At 44.3% G+C, this 19,181-nt stretch overlaps 2 protein-coding genes across 5 annotated transcripts in view; one reads left to right on the forward strand and one right to left on the reverse strand.

Annotated features, from left to right (window-relative positions):
- The window catches only part of CKAP5 (cytoskeleton associated protein 5), a 33,639-nt gene extending 30,095 nt beyond the window's left edge, over positions 1-3,544 (forward strand). Inside the window, 1 exon segment of the mRNA XM_077286842.1 lies at positions 2,888-3,544. Within this exon segment, the coding sequence (XP_077142957.1) occupies positions 2,888-3,136 (249 nt within the window). The 3' untranslated portion in view covers positions 3,137-3,544.
- Positions 3,545-6,011: 2,467 nt separating this feature from the next.
- F2 (coagulation factor II, thrombin) overlaps positions 6,012-19,181 on the reverse strand; it is a 57,128-nt gene continuing 43,958 nt past the window's right edge. For all 4 annotated transcript variants that reach the window (XM_077286846.1, XM_077286843.1, XM_077286845.1 and 1 more), the window contains exons 12-18: positions 18,538-18,642; positions 18,014-18,140; positions 17,375-17,542; positions 10,169-10,342; positions 9,899-10,077; positions 6,467-6,537; positions 6,012-6,254 (exon numbers count right to left, since the gene is read on the reverse strand). In XM_077286846.1, the coding sequence (XP_077142961.1) occupies positions 6,120-6,254; positions 6,467-6,537; positions 9,899-10,077; positions 10,169-10,342; positions 17,375-17,542; positions 18,014-18,140; positions 18,538-18,642 (959 nt within the window). In that variant the 3' untranslated portion in view covers positions 6,012-6,119. The remainder of the gene's footprint in view (positions 6,255-6,466; positions 6,538-9,898; positions 10,078-10,168; positions 10,343-17,374; positions 17,543-18,013; positions 18,141-18,537; positions 18,643-19,181) is intronic.

The raw sequence follows: 19,181 nt of genomic DNA on the forward strand, positions 1-19,181 counted from the left end.
CAGAAGCAGATCTTCCAATTTCAAAGAGCTATATGCCGTCTGGCAAGCACTAAGACACAATCTGCTTACACTCTCAGATCAACACGTAAGAATCTTCTCCGACAATATAACGACGGTTGCATTTCTAAACCATCAAGGGGGCCCAAGATATCAGCCACTGCAGGATCTGGCAGAGACTATTTTCAACTGGGTAGAGGACACGGTGTTATCGATAACGGCTATCCACCTAGAAGGCTCTCAAAATGTGATAGCGGATTATTTAAGCAGACGGGATCTGAGTCCAACAGAGTGGGAATTGGAGCAGAGCATCTTCCGGACATTATGTCACCGATGGGGAACCCCCGATATCGACTTATTCGCAAACAGAAGAAACGCGAAGACCCCAAGATTCTTCTCTCTGAACCCCGCGGATCTCCCGGAAGGGATAGATGCACTGAGCCAGCAGTGGAACCAGCCTCTCTCATACGCGTTCCCTCCCCTGGCATTAATTCCAGCTGCCCTACGGAAAATCAAGGAGGATCAAGCAAAGGTCATCCTGATTGTCCCGTTTTGGCCGAGAAGAAGCTGGTTTCCCGTACTGGGGACCTTAGCAGTCGACCATCCCGTCGAACTGCCTATCAAGGGGAGAGTCATCCACCAGGGTCCAGTATACCATCCAGACCCCAGCAGACTTTGTCTTTCAGCCTGGATCCTGAAAGGGACATCCTGAAATCAAAAGGCCTATCAGATCAGGTCATAACAACTATCCAAAGTAGTAGAAAACTTGTTACTTCAGCCATCTACCAGAAAATCTGGAAGCGTTTTTGTCTAGAAGGTGGCAGGTCCGACGTCGTATCAGGATCTCCGGACATTCCCTGCATACTGGACTTCCTTCAAAAGGGATTCAACCTGGGTCTTCGTCCCAGCACATTAAAAGTCCAGATATCTGCACGAAGCTCATTTCTGGACTTATCCGTTGGCATCTCACCCATGGATAATAAGGTTCATTCGGGCCACCCAACGAATGCGTCCTACCATTAGGCAGCTATTACCATCATGGGACCTTAACTTAGTCCTTAGAGCCCTGTGTAAGGGCGCTTACGCTATGGGGGATATGCCCATTTCTATCCGCACCCGGAAAACGGCTTTCTTAGTAGCAGTCACTACGGCCAGGAGGGTTGGAGAAATTCAGGCCTTATGTACAAGGGATCCCTACCTCCAGATCAGGGATGATAGTCTAATTCTAAAATTAGATCCGTCTTTTATCCCGAAGGTAGCTTCTATCAAAAATAGGAACCAGGCAATAATACTTCCTTCCTTTTGTAGTAACCCTTCTAATGAGAGAGCGAGTCCTCCATTCCCTGGATGTCAGACAGGGGGTCCTGGACTATCTGAAAGCTACGGACTCTTGGCGTATAGATCCAAATCTTTTTATTCTTTTTGGGGGTAAGAACAAAGGTAAGAAGGCCTCTAAGGCCTCAATTGCACGTTGGATCACGGCCGTGATCTCAGAAGCTTACCAGTCAGAAGGCATGTCCCCTCCAGTAGGTTTAAAAGCCCATTCTACTCGGGGAGTATCTGCCTCCTGGGCGGAGCATGCAGGAGCCTCAGTAGAACAGATCTGTAAGGCGGCTACATGGGCCAGGGCTGACACATTCTGTAGACATTATAAGCTTGATGTTATGTCCAGCCAGCACACGGCTTTTGGGAGGAAAGTCCTCCAAGCGGTAATCCCACCCTAAGGAGGGTCTTTGGTACTCTCCATGGTGCTGTCAGGAGGGACGTCCTGGAAAATCGGTATTAGTCTTACCGGTAATTATGTTTCCAGGAGTCCATACTGACAGCACCATGGAGGACGTCTCCCCTCCTCCTTGCTGGGACAGGAAACACACGAGAGTTTAAATATCCGGTACCACACCTCACTCCTCAGTGTTGTAACAAGGACCAACTCATGGAATGATGCAAATAAAACATTTTAATGAATGAATCATATAACAAATAGTATATAGGCACACAAATTGATTATACCAAAATTACAGATAGAATGGGTGGGGAAGTACCGGTGCTATCTGTAATTTTGGTATAATCAGTTTGTGTGCCTATATACTATTTGTTATATGATTCATTCATTAAAATGTTTTATTTGCATCATTCCATGAGTTGGTCCTTGTTACAACACTGAGGAGTGAGGGGTGGTACCGGATATTTAAACTCTCGTGTGTTTCCTGTCCCAGCAAGGAGGAGGGGAGACGTCCTCCATGGTGCTGTCAGTATGGACTCCTGGAAACATAATTACCGGTAAGACTAATACCGATTTTCATCCCTTGACCAAGGCATTGCACTATTTGATGCTTTTCGGCAGCAGAGAGATCCTTTTTCTTTCCCATGTTACTTGAAAACTGTGGCCTGATTAATAATGTGGAACATCATTTTTAAGTACTTTTCCTTTAATTAGAATCACCTGGAAAACGAATTATCACATGTGTTTAAGATTGATTTCAGTGAGCCCTGAGACACAATGCAATCCATGAGTTTATTTGAAAAACAAAACAATGAAATCGTTTTGACAATTAAATCCAATTTGCATAATAACTTGGAACACAGTGTACATGCACATAGTGGCCATTCTCAGTCCTGCAGCTCTTTCTCCATTGGTCTGTATAGGCCGACACTTTATACATGCACATAGTGGCCGTTTTCAGTCCTGCAGCTCAGCTCCTATTGCAGTGAATGTGATCGGAGCCGCAGTACTGACACTGGCCACTACACGGTGTATGGAGTTCTGCTGATCAGTGTGGGGTGTCGGATCCTCCATGGCGAGTGTCGGACCTCCATGGCGGGTGTCGGATCCTCCATGGCGGTCTACGTCTTGGATAACCCCTCTAACGTGTAATATGTTGTCTTCCAGCAGGATGAGAGGCCTCCCCTCAGCTCCTTGCTCTCGAAGACCTCTACTCCATCGGTGGTATCGTCCACAGACATGTTGCACAGCAAACTCTCCCAGCTTCGGGAATCGCGTGAACAGTTCCAGCACTTAGATCTAGACTCCAACCAGACTCATGCCAGCACCACCTCGTCCACCTCTTCCTCGTCCACCGCTTCCAACATTGACGACTTGAAAAAGAGACTGGAACGAATTAAAAGCAGTCGAAAGTGATTTCCGGGCCCGCGGCCATCTCTTCCGTCTGCGCACTCTCGGGGATCTCGTCTCGAGGGGGGCTGCGTCTAGGCCTATTGTAAACTATTGTTTTATGTATCATACTGTGCATTTCTGTTTGGGGGGAGGCGAGCGACATTAGTGGCTGAGTATTGTACATATATATTGCTGTTCTGACTCCCTGTGTGTTTTAGTGTACAGACATCTCATCCTGTTCCAGAACTGTTTTCTTTTTTCCCCGTCTGGTTTTAATCGTCCATTTCCGTGGCTCTTATACTTGTCGCTCCGTGGCTGTTTTTTGACTTGCTTTTAATTTAACATAAAGCAGTGGATCGCTGATTCTGTATGGAATCGTCCGGCATGGCATGAAACTTTTTTTTTTTTTTGTAAATAAAGTTTGAAACGAGATATTGCGTTGTGTAAATGGTGCTGGCTTCCGGTTGCACCGATGTATTTGGATCTGTACATTACAGTACCTCACCCACAAGGCCCGGTGCCGCCACTGCCCGGACGCTTCAGCCCTCGCTCTGAGCCGTAACATTTGGCTTTTAATTTTCATGGGCCATTAAATAAAACAAAAATTCTCATTTTTAAAAGCTTTCACTCCGGAATAAATTCTTGTGTGCGAGGAATCAATGTGCCGACGGCAAGAACACTGGTTACCTGCAATGTAAGGGACGTCTAACTTCTTAATGTTTTGTGGACTTTGTCTTGTTCGGTAACCCCACGACATTCGGATGTATAGGATCAGTTGTCTGTATCTCGGCTATGCAGGAATGGCTTCTGGAAGGGTCGTGTGGTGCCATCACTACATTTAAGTGCTGCTGTCAGAATTGAGTGGCATTTAAATGGTTAAACAGCAGCGATCTGAGCTGCAGCCGATCGCTGACATTGGAAACTGGTGCTGGCTGTGTAATACAGCCGGAACCCACTAAGCCCACGACTGTCCTCCTCCGTAGATGAACGTCGTAATTGTAGTTTCAGTAGGTAAAATGGTGCATTGCCTCAAGGACCAACATACAGGGCAGGTACCTAATAGGTGGCCCTAGAGAACCGTCTTGCCTTCCATCCAGAAGGGGGAATGGTCTTCATGTACCGACATTTGGATCGGAAGGTTTGTGTACTTGGTGGACGGCAGATTCCTCATACATATTGGTTGCATATTTTGCCGGAGAATCAGAAGTCGCCAGGTACCAATGATTGATGGGGTTATTAGGTGATTGCTTAATGCTGGGACCACCAAGGATAAAGGGGCCGCAGTGCATCTCGTGCATGACCTGATCATAAACTGCTTTAAGGCTGAGTTTAGACGGCCTGAAAACCCTTCCTGCCAGTTGGGATGTGAGTGTCTCCGTGTGGACCGCTACACGAGTTCCTGCCGTTACGCGTTTGTCGACTAATTTTTGGTTCTTGGTGGAGAACAACTTGTGCCCTGTCAAATAGGTTCATGTGCTGCTCGACGATACGGTCTTAATGGTGGTGCCTTCTCTGGAAAGTCCCAAGATCTCCCACTGTTGGTGATCCCTAATCAACGGATCAACGGTAACCTTGGAAGAACCCGGCAATAAGTGTTCAATTTCCCTACAGCGCCTCCAGGGGGGAATTTGAGTATTACAATATAACCAATGCAATGCCTTTTACATCATGGACTTTGGAGCTGCTCTTGCCTAATAGGATGGATGTAGGGTGGTATTTTTGAGACAAGATGATCCCTTTAAACAGCTCACACAACAGGTTGAGGGTGAGTGTATAACGGGATCTGCTGCCGTATCCGGACAGTCGCTTTATGTCTGGATGTCTCCTCCATGTAGGGAGATGTACGGCGTAACGTTACGCCCTAATGCTGAATTGAGACATCCGTATGTCACAGCCTGGACTGGCCACGGGTCTCCAGACCTGAAATCACTACAGGATATAAGATGTTGAGTTCAGCTCCGGAGCCCCATGGGCCATCTGAGCATCGTCCTCCAGACTTAAGGCCCCGTCTCACATAGCGAGATCGCTGCTGAGTCACTAGTTTTGTGACGCAACAGTGACCTCAGTAGCGATCTCGCTATGTGACACGTACCAGCGATCAGGCCCCTGCTGTGAGATCGCTGGTCGTGTCGGAATGGCCTGGACCTTTTTTTGGTCGTTGAGGTCCCGCTGACATCGCTGAATCGGTGTGTGTGACACCGATCCAGCGATGTCTTCACTGGTAACCAGGGTAAACATCGGGTTACTAAGCGCAGGGCCGCGCTTAGTAACCCGATGTTTACCCTGGTTACCAAAAAAAACAAACAGTACATACTCGCCTTTCGGTGTCCCTTGCCGTCTGCTTCCTGCTCTGACTGAGCCGCCGTACAGTGAGAGCAGAGCGCAGCGGTGACGTCACTGCTGTGATCTGCTCTCACTGTACGGCGGCTCAGTCAGAGCAGGAAGCAGACGGCAAGGGACACTGAAAGGCGAGTATGTACTGTTTGTTTTTTTTGGTAACCAGGGTAAACATCGGGTTACTAAGCGCGGCCCTGCGCTTAGTAACCCGATGTTTACCCTGGTTACCCGGGTGCTGCAGGGGGACTTCAGCATCGTTGAAGACCGTTTCAACGATGCCGAAGTCGTTCCCCTGATCGTTGGTCGCTGGAGAGAGCTGTCTGTGTGACAGCTCCCCAGCGACCACACAGCGACTTACCAACGATCACGGCCAGGTCGTATCGCTGGTCGTGATCGTTGGTAAATCGCTATGTGAGACGGGGCCTTTAGGACTGTCATACACGAAACGTCTGGTTGTTTCCTTGGAGTAATGGGGTCCGGCAGGAGCATCCAGGCCTCGCCTACGAGTTGCACACCGACGTGCTTAGCACTTAGGAAAAATTAACATGAATCTACGATGACGCAAAATGTTTAAAAATATTTTACTGACGAGCAGAAATACATAATCTGGGGGTGTTGCGCTTTCAGAAGCCAAAGGGTTAAAACCTGATGCTGGACGGCTATTACGGGGTTATTGCTCTGTGACCTTCATAACCCATTTCCGCAAGCGATGTACATGAGTGTAGACGCCATACTTTCCATCTCTGTCACATCCCTCGCCCCAAGACACGATGCCCATTTGGTACCAACGTTTGCTTATAGGATCCTAGAAAGAAAAAGGACATGAGACCATCAGGTTCAGCATCGCACCCATAAACGCCCTCCTTTTGGGGAGAAAAGAACAGGGAGGATAGGGTGGTCCGCAACCCAGTGCGGATTTAAAAAAAAAAAAAACACTTTTTTTTTTTTTGTCTTTTCCCCAGTGTAAGAAGCGGTTGTCAATCACAATGGTAGAAGATGTCATCGATAAATACCAACCTTCATGACAAAGGGGCCTCCGCTGTCTCCTTCACAGGCGTCTCCTCTCTTGCTTTCTTCTGGACTGTAACCTAGAACAATGGGTAAGATGTCAAGACGAAACATCACCTTCATGAGTTCCGGTCACTTCAGGTTCAGAATAAGCTGCTGTGTGTACACAAGTCAATACTTTGTGGCTATTATGCGACTTGTATCCTGTTTTTTTTCACAATTTTTCCTTTCTGCAGGATCTTATTTTCTGTTCTCTGCGCTATTGGGTGGAGATTAGCTGCTGTGATGTCTCCTAAACACAGCACACAGACATGACAGATCCCTGATCACCTCTCTTTGTGTAGCACACGTGCAGCAGCAGCAGCTTGGAGGACAATATGCAGTAGTACGGAGCAGCATAGCTGTGAATCCAGCACTGACGTAAGCAAAAACACTAGAAAGTGGCAGCATGGAGGATAATATACAGCAGTAATGAGCAGTGAATACAATTGTGCGTTGAGAAAAAGCTAGAAGGTAGCAGTAATTAGCAGTGGAGCTGTGAATCCAGCACTAGTGTTAAATTAAACATTAGAAAGATGAGATTATACAGCAGTAATGAGTAGTGAATGCAGTTATGGGTTGAGAAAAAGCTAGATGGCAACAGTAATGAGAAGTGTAGCTGTGAATCCAGTTATGGAGTGAGAAAACAAAGTAGTGTGGAGGATATTATACAGCCGTACTGAGCAGTGTAGCTGTGAATCCAGCACTGGAGTGATATAAAATACTAGAAAGTAGTAGTATAGAGGACATTATACAGTAGTAATTAGCAGTGAAGCTGTGGATATAGTTAAGTGGTGAGCATAAACTAGAAGGCAGTAGCATGGAGGATATTATACAGCAGTGTAGCTGTGAGTACAGTTATGAGTTGAGAAAATACTAGAAATCAGCATGGGAGGACTTTACACAGAAGTAATGAGCAGTGTAGCTGTAAATTCAGATTTGAGGGTGAGAAAAAAAAGCAGCACCATTTGTGCTAATCTCTACTTGCTCTCTCATTTCTCCTCCCTCCATCACCATATACTTCATTACACAGCTGCAATTTGGGTGGGTGAAGTGGTTCGTAAGTGGAAAAAAGCAGATTTCTCTGCTAAGACCCCTTTGTATGCCAGATCAATGCCCTAACCCAGGACCGGACTGGCAATTCTGGCAAATGCCAGAAGGGTCTGTCTGGTCATGAGCCGCCTTGTCTGCTACATTGTTAACAGAATCGGTGTTCTTGAGACACCCATACTGTTAAGAGTTGTGATGAACAACAAAGTAGGTGACTGTCAATTACCACAGTAGGCCTCTGGCATCATTACAAATATTGGTCTTGTTGTGAATCTTGCTTTCCTCAGTCCAGGGTAATATTAGTAATATATCCCATCTGGTGCTTGGGGACAGTGACAGCATGAGCCTGTGTGATTCAAATGCCAGGGCTGAATATAAGCCCCAGTCTACCTGCCCTAACCACATAACTTCCCTCTCCAAAATCACTGAAGGACTGCTTGCTCTTCTCTCCAAATCACACCTCACCACTTGTGCACTCAACCCCATCCCACCTCCTCCCCAACCTCGCCACGACACTAAATCCATCCCTAACCCACCTCTTCAACTTATCACTACTGGTACCTTTCCCACTGCTTTCCAACATGCCACAATCACACCTATCCTCAAAAAGCCATCCCTTGACCCAAGCGGTATGTCCAGCTATCGCCCCATATCTTTGCTCCCATTTGCTTCCAAACTCCTTGAGCAGCACATCCACACTGAACTTTCCTCTCACTTTACATCTAACGCTCTCTTCGACAACCTACAATTTGGCATCCGTCCCCACCATTCCACTGAGACAGCCCTGACCAAACTTACGAGCGACTTACAGCCAAAGATAACAGACAATTCTCTATACTCCTCCTTCTAGACCTGTCCTCAGCCTTCGACACAGTTGACCACTGCCTCCTACTACAGATCCTCTCTTCCTTTGGGGTTAAAGACCGCGCCCTATCTTTAATCTCCTACCTCACCAACCGCACATTTAGCGTTTCCTACTCCCATACTACCTCCTCATCCCGCCTGCTCTCTGTTGGTGTCCCTCAAGGCTCTGTCCTTGGGCCCTTACTCTTATCAATCTATACACTCTGCCTGGGACAACTCATACGGTCCTATGGCTTCCAGTACCACCTTTATGCTGATGACACTCAAATCTACCTCTCTGGCCCAGACGTCACCTCTCTGCTGTCCAGAATCCCAGAGTGTCTATCAGCCATATCCTCCTTCTCCTCTCGCTTCCTCAAGCTCAATGTGGACAAATCTGAACTAATTATCTTTCCTCCATCTCGCATATCTTCTCTACCTGATCTATCTATCACAATAAATGAAATCACACTTTTCCCTCTTCCCGGAAGTCTGCTGCCTCGGAGTAACTCTCGACACGGCCCTGTCCTTCAAACCGCACATCCAAGCTCTCGCCACCTCCTGTCGCCTCCAGCTCAAAAATATTTCCAGAATCTGTCCTTTCCTCAACCCTCACTCTACCAAAATGCTTGTGCATGCCCTCATCATCTCCCGCCTCGGCTACTGCAACATCCTCCTTTGTGGCCTACCCTCTAACATTCTCGCACCCCTCCAGTCCGTCCTTAACTCTGCTGCCCGACTAATTAATCTCTCTCCTCGCTACAGTCCTGCTTCCCCTCTTTGCAAATCCCTTCACTGGCTCCCAATTTCCCAGTGTATCCAGTTTAAACTACTAACACTGACCTACAAAGCCATCCATAACCTTTCTCCTCCATATGTTTCCAAACTAATCTTTCAATATCTTCCCTCACGTAATCTCCAGTCCTCCCAAGACTTCCTTCTCTCCTCCACGCTTATTTGCTCCTCACCTAATCGCCTCCAAGACTTCTCCCGAATATCCCCCTTCCTGTGGAATTCTGTGCCACAACACGTCCGGTTATCCACCACATTTGGATCCTTCAAAAGAAACCTGAAAACCCACCTCTTCAAAGAAGCTTACAGCATGTAATGACCACACGGCCACCTCAACACCATCGGAGCTACTGCAACCCTCAACCTACTGTCTCCTTCCCCATAATCCTGTAGAATGTAAGCCTGCAAGGGCAGGGTCCTCGCCCCTCTGTATCAGTCTGTTATTGTTAGTTTTGTTTACTGTAAGTGATATCTGTAATTTGTATGTAACCCCTTCTCATGTACAGCACCATGGAATTAATGGTGCTCTATAAATAAATAAGAAGGAGATATGTTACAGAGTTTCTTATACTCGCCCGTATGATTGATTTATAGAAAATTTGTTGAAACTACAGTGATAGTTTCATTTTGCAAACGTGCATCATATCAAGACGAATGACGGACAGTCTGTCGTAGAAAGGTGGTACATGAAGTAGTCGTTGGTGAAAAGCTACTTACCGGCACAGAACATGTTATCGGTCACCTTAATCTTGGTGGATGCCTTGCATTTCTCCTGTTCAACCACAGGAAGGTTTATCTGCTGAAGGGCCGTAGGTAACTGTGGTCCTCCCGTGCTCCACGTCTCCTGAAGGTTCCCCCAACCTGAAACCCGACCTTTGAACCCTGACTGCAGAAACCTGTAAGACAACATTGATGTAGAGCAGGTCAGATACTAGGACCTCAGACAGAGCTTGGAGACCATTGGCTGGTAGATGCGGGGATCCTTACTTCTGTACAATCTCCTTGGTGGGGAGACATACTGGATGGATATAATTCGTGAAGGTCAGAGGTTTCCTCAGTTGCATGAGCGCGATATCTCGGTCAAGATTTTCCTTCCAGTTGTATTTAGGGTGGACAATGATTCGTTCCAGCTGAAGAATCTTCTCTGTTGTCCTCTCGTATCTGGATGGAGAAGAGAAAACAGATGGTCACAACAAGGGCCTTCTCCAAAAAACGTTTCTTGGCCTTTCTATACAATTCTGTGCATTTCTATTGGCTGTAACATTATGTGCTGCGCTCCAAGGGCCAAACTTTGGGCAACAAGCAATGTAGCCCCATTTGTAGCAATTTCAGATGCCATATAGTACCAATATAATGCTGCAATATACATCCCATCACATAGTACAAATATAATACTCCAATATACATTTCATCACATAGTACCAATATAATATTGCCATATAAATCCCATCCCATAGCACCAAATACTGCCATACACATCCCATCATATAATACCAATTTAATACTACCATGTACATCCCATCATATAGTACCAATATAATACTCCAATATACATCCCATCACATAGTACCAATATAATACTGCCATATAAATCCCATCCCATAGTACCAAATACTGCCATACACATCTCATCACATAGTACAAATATAGTACTCCAATATAAATCTCATCACATAATACCAATATAATACTGCCATATAAATCAAATCACATAGTACCAATATAATACTGCCATATACATCCTATCATGTAGTACCAATATAATACTGCCATATAGATTGTGAGCCCTCGCGGGCAGGGTCCTATCTCCTCCTGTACCAGTTGTGACTTGTATTGTTTAAGATTATTGTACTTGTTTTTATTATGTATACCCCTCCTCACATGTAAAATGCCATGGAATAAATGGCGCTATAATAATAATATACATCCCATCACATAGTACCAATATAATACGGCCATATAAATTCCATCACATAGTACCAATATAATACTGCCATATAAATCCCATCCCATAGTACCAAATACTGCCATACACATCTCATCACATAGTACCAACATAATGTGGCTATATACATCCCATCCCATAGTACCAAATACTGCCATGTACATCCCATCATATAGTACCAATATAATACTGCCATATAGATTGTGAGCCCTCGCGGGTAGGGTCCTATCTCCTGTACCAGTTGTGACTTGTATTGTTTAAGATTATTGTACTTGTTTTTATTATGTATACCCCTCCTCACATGTAAAGTGCTATGGAATAAATGTCGCTATAATAATATACATCCCATCATATAGTACCAATATAATACTTCCATATACATCCCATCATATAGTACCAATATAATACTGCCATATACAGTGGGGCAAAAAAGTATTTAGTCATTCAGCATTAGTGCAAGTTCCACCACTTAAAAAGATGAGAGGCGTCTGTAATTTACATCTTAGGTAGACCTCAACTATGGGAGACAAACTGAGAAAAAAATCCAGAAAATCACATTGTCTGTTTTTTTATCATTTTATTTGCATATTATGGTAGAAAATAAGTATTTGGTCAGAAACAAAATTTCATCTCAATACTTTGTAATATATCCTTTATTGGCAATGACAGAGGTCAAACGTTTTCTGTAAGTCTTCACAAAGTTGCCACACACTGTTGTTGGTATGTTGGCCCATTCCTCCATGCAGATCTCCTCTAGAGCAGTGATGTTTTTGGCTTTTCGCTTGGCAACACGGACTTTCAACTCCCTCCAAAGGTTTTCTATAGGGTTGAGATCTGGAGACTGGCTAGGCCACTCCAGGACCTTGAAATGCTTCTTACGAAGCCACTCCTTCGTTGCCCTGGTGGTGTGCTTTGGATCATTGTCATGTTGAAAGACCCAGCCACGTTTCATCTTCAATGCCCTTGCTGATGGAAGGAGGTTTGCACTCAAAATCTCACGATACATGGCCCCATTCATTCTTTCATGTACCCGGATCAGTCGTCCTGGCCCCTTTGCAGAGAAACAGCCCCAAAGCATGATGTTTCCACCACCATGCTTTACAGTAGGTATGGTGTTTGATGGATGCAACTCAGTATTCTTTTTCCTCCAAACACGACAAGTTGTGTTTCTACCAAACAGTTCCAGTTTGGTTTCATCAGACCATAGGACATTCTCCCAAAACTCCTCTGGATCATCCAAATGCTCTCTAGCAAACTTCAGACGGGCCCGGACATGTACTGGCTTAAGCAGTGGGACACGTCTGGCACTGCAGGATCTGAGTCCATGGTGGCGTAGTGTGTTACTTATGGTAGGCCTTGTTACATTGGTCCCAGCTCTCTGCAGTTCATTCACTAGGTCCCCCCGCGTGGTTCTGGGATTTTTGCTCACCGTTCTTGTGATCATTCTGACCCCACGGGGTGGGATTTTGCGTGGAACCCCAGATCGAGGGAGATTATCAGTGGTCTTGAATGTCTTCAATTTTCTAATTATTGCTCCCACTGTTGATTTCTTCACTCCAAGCTGGTTGGCTATTGCAGATTCAGTCTTCCCAGCCTGGTGCAGGGCTACAATTTTGTTTCTGGTGTCCTTTGACAGCTCTTTGGTCTTCACCATAGTGGAGTTTGGAGTCAGACTGTTTGAGAGTGTGCACAGGTGTCTTTTTATACTGATAACAAGTTTAAACAGGTGCCATTACTACAGGTAATGAGTGGAGGAAAGAGGAGACTCTTAAAGAAGAAGTTACAGGTCTGTGAGAGCCAGAAATCTTGATTGTTTGTTTCTGACCAAATACTTATTTTCCACCATAATATGCAAATAAAATGATAAAAAAACAGACAATGTGATTTTCTGGATTTTTTTTTCTCAGTTTGTCTCCCATAGTTGAGGTCTACCTATGATGTAAATTACAGACACCTCTCATCTTTTTAAGTGGTGGAACTTGCACTATTGCTGAATGACTAAATACTTTTTTGCCCCACTGTACATCCTATCATATAGTACCAATATAATACTGCCATATACATCCCATCACATAGTACCAATATAATACGGCCGTATACATTGCATCACATAGTACCAATATAATACTGCCGTATACATCCCATCATATAGTACCAATATAATACTGCCGTATACATCCCATCATATAGTACCAATATAATACTGCCATATACATACCATCATAAAGTACCAATATAATACTGCCATATACATCCCATCATATAGTACCAATATAACATTGCCATATACATCGCATCATATAGTACCAATATAACATTGCCATATACATCCCATCATATAGTACCAATATAACATTGCCATATACATCACATCATATAGTACCAATATAATACTGCCATATACATCCCATAATATAGTACCAATATAACACTGTCATATACATCCCATCATATAGTACCAATATAATACTGCCATATACATCCCATCATATAGTACCAATATAACATTGCCATATACACTGTGTTCCAAATTATTATGCAAATAATATTTCCTCATATTTTCTCTAAATTACCTATCTGAATTGCAGTCATTGATATTTTCCAGTCATCTACTATTCTAGTATAATTGCAATGTTTTGGAACAAACTGCCTATGAAAACAGTATCTTTAAAAAAATAAATAAACACTCAAAACGCATGTTCCAAATTATTATGCACAGCAGAGTTTTCAACCTTTTTTTTATTTTGAACAAAAAAATGGTCAATTGTGAAGTTATAAGCATTATCAGCTTATTACAAAATGAAATCAAACAGTTTTCAAGTGAAAACTTTATTCTAGGTGATGTTACATTTGCACATAGGACCCTTTGTTTGAAAGCTTCTGAACTCTCGTCCATTGAATTTGTCAGTTTTTGGATGGTTTCTGCTTCAGTTGTTTTGCATGTGGACAGAATACCCTCCCAGAGCTGTTGCTTAGATGTGAACTGCCTCCCGCCATCATAGACACTCCTTTTGATGATGCTCCAGAGGTTCTCAATGGGGTTGAGGTCAGGGGAAGATGGTGGCCACACCATAAGTTTGTCCTCTTTTATGCCCATAGCAGCCAGAGATGCAGATGTGTTTTTTGCAGCATGAGACGGTGCATTATCATGCATGAAAATGATCTTGCTGCGTTAAGCACGGTTCTTCCTCTTGAACCATGGCAGGAAGTGTTGTTTTAGAAACTCCCCATAGATTATGGAGTTCATCTTTACCCCTTCAGGGATCATAAAGGGGCCGACAATCTCTCTCCCCATGATTCCAGCCCAAAACATTACTCCACCTCCTCCTTGTTGGCGCCTTAGCCGTGTTTTCATGGGGTGTCCATCAACCAGACATCCTCCACTCCATCCATCTGGACCATCGAGCGATGCACGGCACTCATCGGTGAACAAAACAGTTTGGAAGTCAGTCTCCATGTATCGTTTGGCCCACTGTAGCCGTTTCTGCTTGCGTGCAGTGGATAGAGGTGGTCGACAGGATGGCTTACGCACAGCTGCAAACCTCTGAAGGACCCTGCATCTTGTTGTTCTGGGGACGTTGGAGGCACCAGCAGCTTCAAAAACTTGTCTGCTGCTATGACAAGGCATTTTTGCAGCTGCTCTTTTAACCTTACGCAATTGCCTGTTGGAAAGAGTCCTCAATTTTTCCTTATCAGCACGCACACGTGTGTGCTGGGAATCAGCTACATACTTCTTGATTGTGCGATGATCACGATGAAGTGTCTTGGCAATGTTGATTGTAGTCATGCCTTTACCTAAATACTCCACAATTTGTTGCTTCTCAGCAGCCGACACATCCTTTTTCTTTCCCATTTTGGCAAAAAATGTAGGCTGCTTAATAATGTGGAACAGCCTTCTTAAGTAGTCTTGCCTTTATTTGGAAACACCTGCCAAACTAATCTGCACAGGTATCTGCAATTGGTTTCAGTGATCTAAAGAGCCCTGACACACATCACCATCAATGAGTTTAAATGACAAACAAAAAAATTCTAACCTTATCACTCCTAAACTCTTTGTGCATAATAATTTGGAACACAGTGTACATCATATCATATAGTACCAATATAATACTGCCATATACATCCCATCATATAGTACCAATATAACACTGCCATATACATCCCATCATATAGTACCAATATAATATTGCCATATACATCACATCATATATACCAATATAATACGGCCATATACATCCCATCATATAGTACCAATATAATATTGCCATATACAGTGGGGCAAAAAAGTATTTAGTCAGTCAGCAATAGTGCAAGTTCCACCACTTAAAAAGATGAGAGGCGTCTGTAATTTACATCATAGTTAGACCTCAACTATGGGAGACAAACTGAGAAAAAAAAATCCAGAAAATCACATTGTCTGTTTTTTTATCATTGTATTTGCATATTATGGTGGAAAATAAGTATTTGGTCAGAAACAAACAATCAAGATTTCTGGCTCTCACAGACCTGTAACTTCTTCTTTAAGAGTCTCCTCTTTCCTCCACTCATTACCTGTAGTAATGGCACCTGTTTAAACTTGTTATCAGTATAAAAAGACACCTGTGCACACCCTCAAACAGTCTGACTCCAAACTCCACTATGGTGAAGACCAAAGAGCTGTCAAAGGACACCAGAAACAAAATTGTAGCCCTGCACCAGGCTGGGAAGACTGAATCTGCAATAGCCAACCAGCTTGGAGTGAAGAAATCAACAGTGGGAGCAATAATTAGAAAATGGATGACTTTCAAGACCACTGATAATCTCCCTCGATCTGGGGCTCCACGCAAAATCCCACCCCGTGGGGTCAGAATGATCACAAGAACGGTGAGCAAAAATCCCAGAACCATGCGGAGGGACCTAGTGAATGAACTGCAGAGAGCTGGGACCAATGTAACAAGGCCTACCATAAGTAACACACTACGCCACCATGGACTCAGATCCTGCAGTGCCAGACGTGTCCCACTGCTTAAGCCAGTACATGTCCGGGCCCGTCTGAAGTTTGCTAGAGAGCATTTGGATGATCCAGAGGAGTTTTGGGAGAATGTCCTATGGTCTGATGAAACCAAACTGGAACTGTTTGGTAGAAACACAACTTGTCGTGTTTGGAGGAAAAAGAATACTGAGTTGCATCCATCAAACACCATACCTACTGTAAAGCATGGTGGTGGAAACATCATGCTTTGGGGCTGTTTCTCTGCAAAGGGGCCAGGACGACTGATCCGGGTACATGAAAGAATGAATGGGGCCATGTATCGTGAGATTTTGAGTGCAAACCTCCTTCCATCAGCAAGGGCATTGAAGATGAAACGTGGCTGGGTCTTTCAACATGACAATGATCCAAAGCACACCGCCAGGGCAACGAAGGAGTGGCTTCGTAAGAAGCATTTCAAGGTCCTGGAGTGGCCTAGCCAGTCTCCAGATCTCAACCCTATAGAAAACCTTTGGAGGGAGTTGAAAGTCCGTGTTGCCAAGCGAAAAGCCAAAAACATCACTGCTCTAGAGGAGATCTGCATGGAGGAATGGGCCAACATACCAACAACAGTGTGTGGCAACCTTGTGAAGACTTACAGAAAACGTTTGACCTCTGTCATTGCCAACAAAGGATATATTACAAAGTATTGAGTTGAAATTTTGTTTCTGACCAAATACTTATTTTCCACCATAATATGCAAATAAAATGATAAAAAAACAGACAATGTGATTTTCTGGATTTTTTTTCTCAGTTTGTCTCCCATATTTGAGGTCTACCTATGATGTAAATTACAGAGGCCTCTCATCTTTTTAAGTGGTGGAACTTGCACTATTGCTGACTGACTAAATACTTTTTTGCCCCACTACATCCCATCATATAGTACCAATATAACACGGCCATATACATCCCATCATATAGTACCAATATAATACTGCCATATACATCCCATCATATATACCAATATAATACGGCCATATACATCCCATCATATAGTACCAATATAACACTGCCATATACATCCCATCATATAGTACCAATATAACACTGCCATATACATCCCATCATATAGTACCAATATAACACTGCCATATACATCCCATCATATAGTACCAATATAACACTGCCATATACATCCCATCATATAGTACCAATATAACACTGCCATATAACTATGACAGCTAAATACTCTTCTCTGGTTTCAGCTCTTGCCCTGTGTGTGGTCACACCGTGCTCTTACTTGGCTCGGTAATGTTTTCCGATCCGGACCAGGAGGTCGTCAGAGGTGAAGTTTTTATCCCATGGAGGATAGAAGATGCAGTGAGCGGCGGTCAGCACCCAGCGGTCACTGATCAGACTGGCCCCGCACAGCAGCTCCTGGGGGCTCTTCTTGAACAGCATCACCTGCCTGGGAGCAGAAATAACCAAGATAGAAGTTTCATCTGGTCATCAGAAGATAAAGGATGAGGGAAACCATCAGCAAGGTGAAACAACACTGGAGCGCCACCTACACTTCTTTTCACGCTGCTGTAACTTGTTTTCATATTATCTGGAAACAATCAGCAGTGGTTACCTTGACATCTGTCAACAAGCAGGATAACCATTTTTTACCTGTTATGTCCCCCCACTATTGTTCCGGTGGTCTCATGATGTGCAGTACAATGAGAACGCCCGTCTCTGGAGTTTAACCCCTTAGATGCCACAGTCAATAACCACTGCAGCATCTAAGCAGTTAGACAGGAGGGGACAGGGACACGAATAACAGATTGTTACCTACTTGTTGACGGTTTCCTCTGAAAAAAACAAACAAAAATATGCTGACTATGGAGAAGCTTAAGATGGGATGCAGAGAAGCGCGGTGTGGCCCCCGCAGAGTTACCATGGGGAGCTGCCTTGCTCGGCCTCCTCTCCCTTCACAATCCGGCCCTGGATGTAGGATTCCAGCAGCTCCGCTTCGCTTTTATCAGCGATTTTCTTCTGTTCAAAGAGCGGCCTTAATCCACAAACTGCAGAGGAAATAGAACGCGATGATCGGTGAAAATACCAGCCCCCAAGCCATCCCCCCCCAAAAAGCCGCATCCCCTGTAGGCCCCTTCCTCATAGCATAACAGGTGGGCAGAGGCAGGACGCCCGGCACAGGCTGCACTACTCTCTGTGGGGTCTGGCGGTCTCTTCCTGGTCATGGCGCTCTTGGTGAAGTGGACTGCCAGGGTGTACTTATTTACAGAGAGTCCATTCTACTAGCTAGGGATCATCTCGAAGATTTTTTTTATGGTACACCAAAGAATTTATCAAAAGTGAGGAATATGGGACCGCACTTCTCCGGGCAGGTGGGGGCCCCAGGAATGGTGGTGTCCCAGGGGTGTCGCCCCCTTGCGGTCGGCCACACAGCTCTCTACTCACCGGCTTCTCCTTGGCCAAAGGTCTTCTCGTTAAAAAATATCTGAGGTTGTGCCGCGTCCGTCCGGCCCGCTTGGACAGTAACGGGTTCTTCATCTAGGGGTCTGTCTGCCAGCGACAGGGGTCAGCCGGCGACACAGGCAAAGTCCGAGATGGCGGAGACGGATCCACGAGTCACATGAAAAAGAAGCAAATACGTAAGAACAAACCCAAATAATACCAACCCTCCTCCCGGACACATTCTGGGACGCGACAATCGTTCTAATTTTTAGTTTTAGTTTTTTTTGCATGGGCTGCGAAAACTTCTTTGATCTATTTTTTTTTCATATTCTCTAGATTATTAAACTATTTATTTTTATTTGTATTTTTGGTCACAAATACACCGATATTTCACCATGTTCGTCAATACACATATCATTCTATTTGCAATTCTGACCTCGAGTGAAAAAAACATTCAATTTTTTTTACAACATTTAAATGAACTTTTCTATTAAAGTAAAGTAACGCGAAAACAGCAATTCTAAATATCTATTTGGAATAATCCAACAAAATCCCACCAGTATTATAGGATTACAGCTATAGTAGGAATTAAAACATAACCTTTATTGTTAAAGGAGATAAAACACCAAAAAAAACACAAAAAAACA

Source organism: Ranitomeya variabilis, chromosome 2 (assembly GCF_051348905.1).
Source record: "Ranitomeya variabilis isolate aRanVar5 chromosome 2, aRanVar5.hap1, whole genome shotgun sequence".
Lineage (NCBI taxonomy): Eukaryota > Metazoa > Chordata > Amphibia > Anura > Dendrobatidae > Ranitomeya > Ranitomeya variabilis.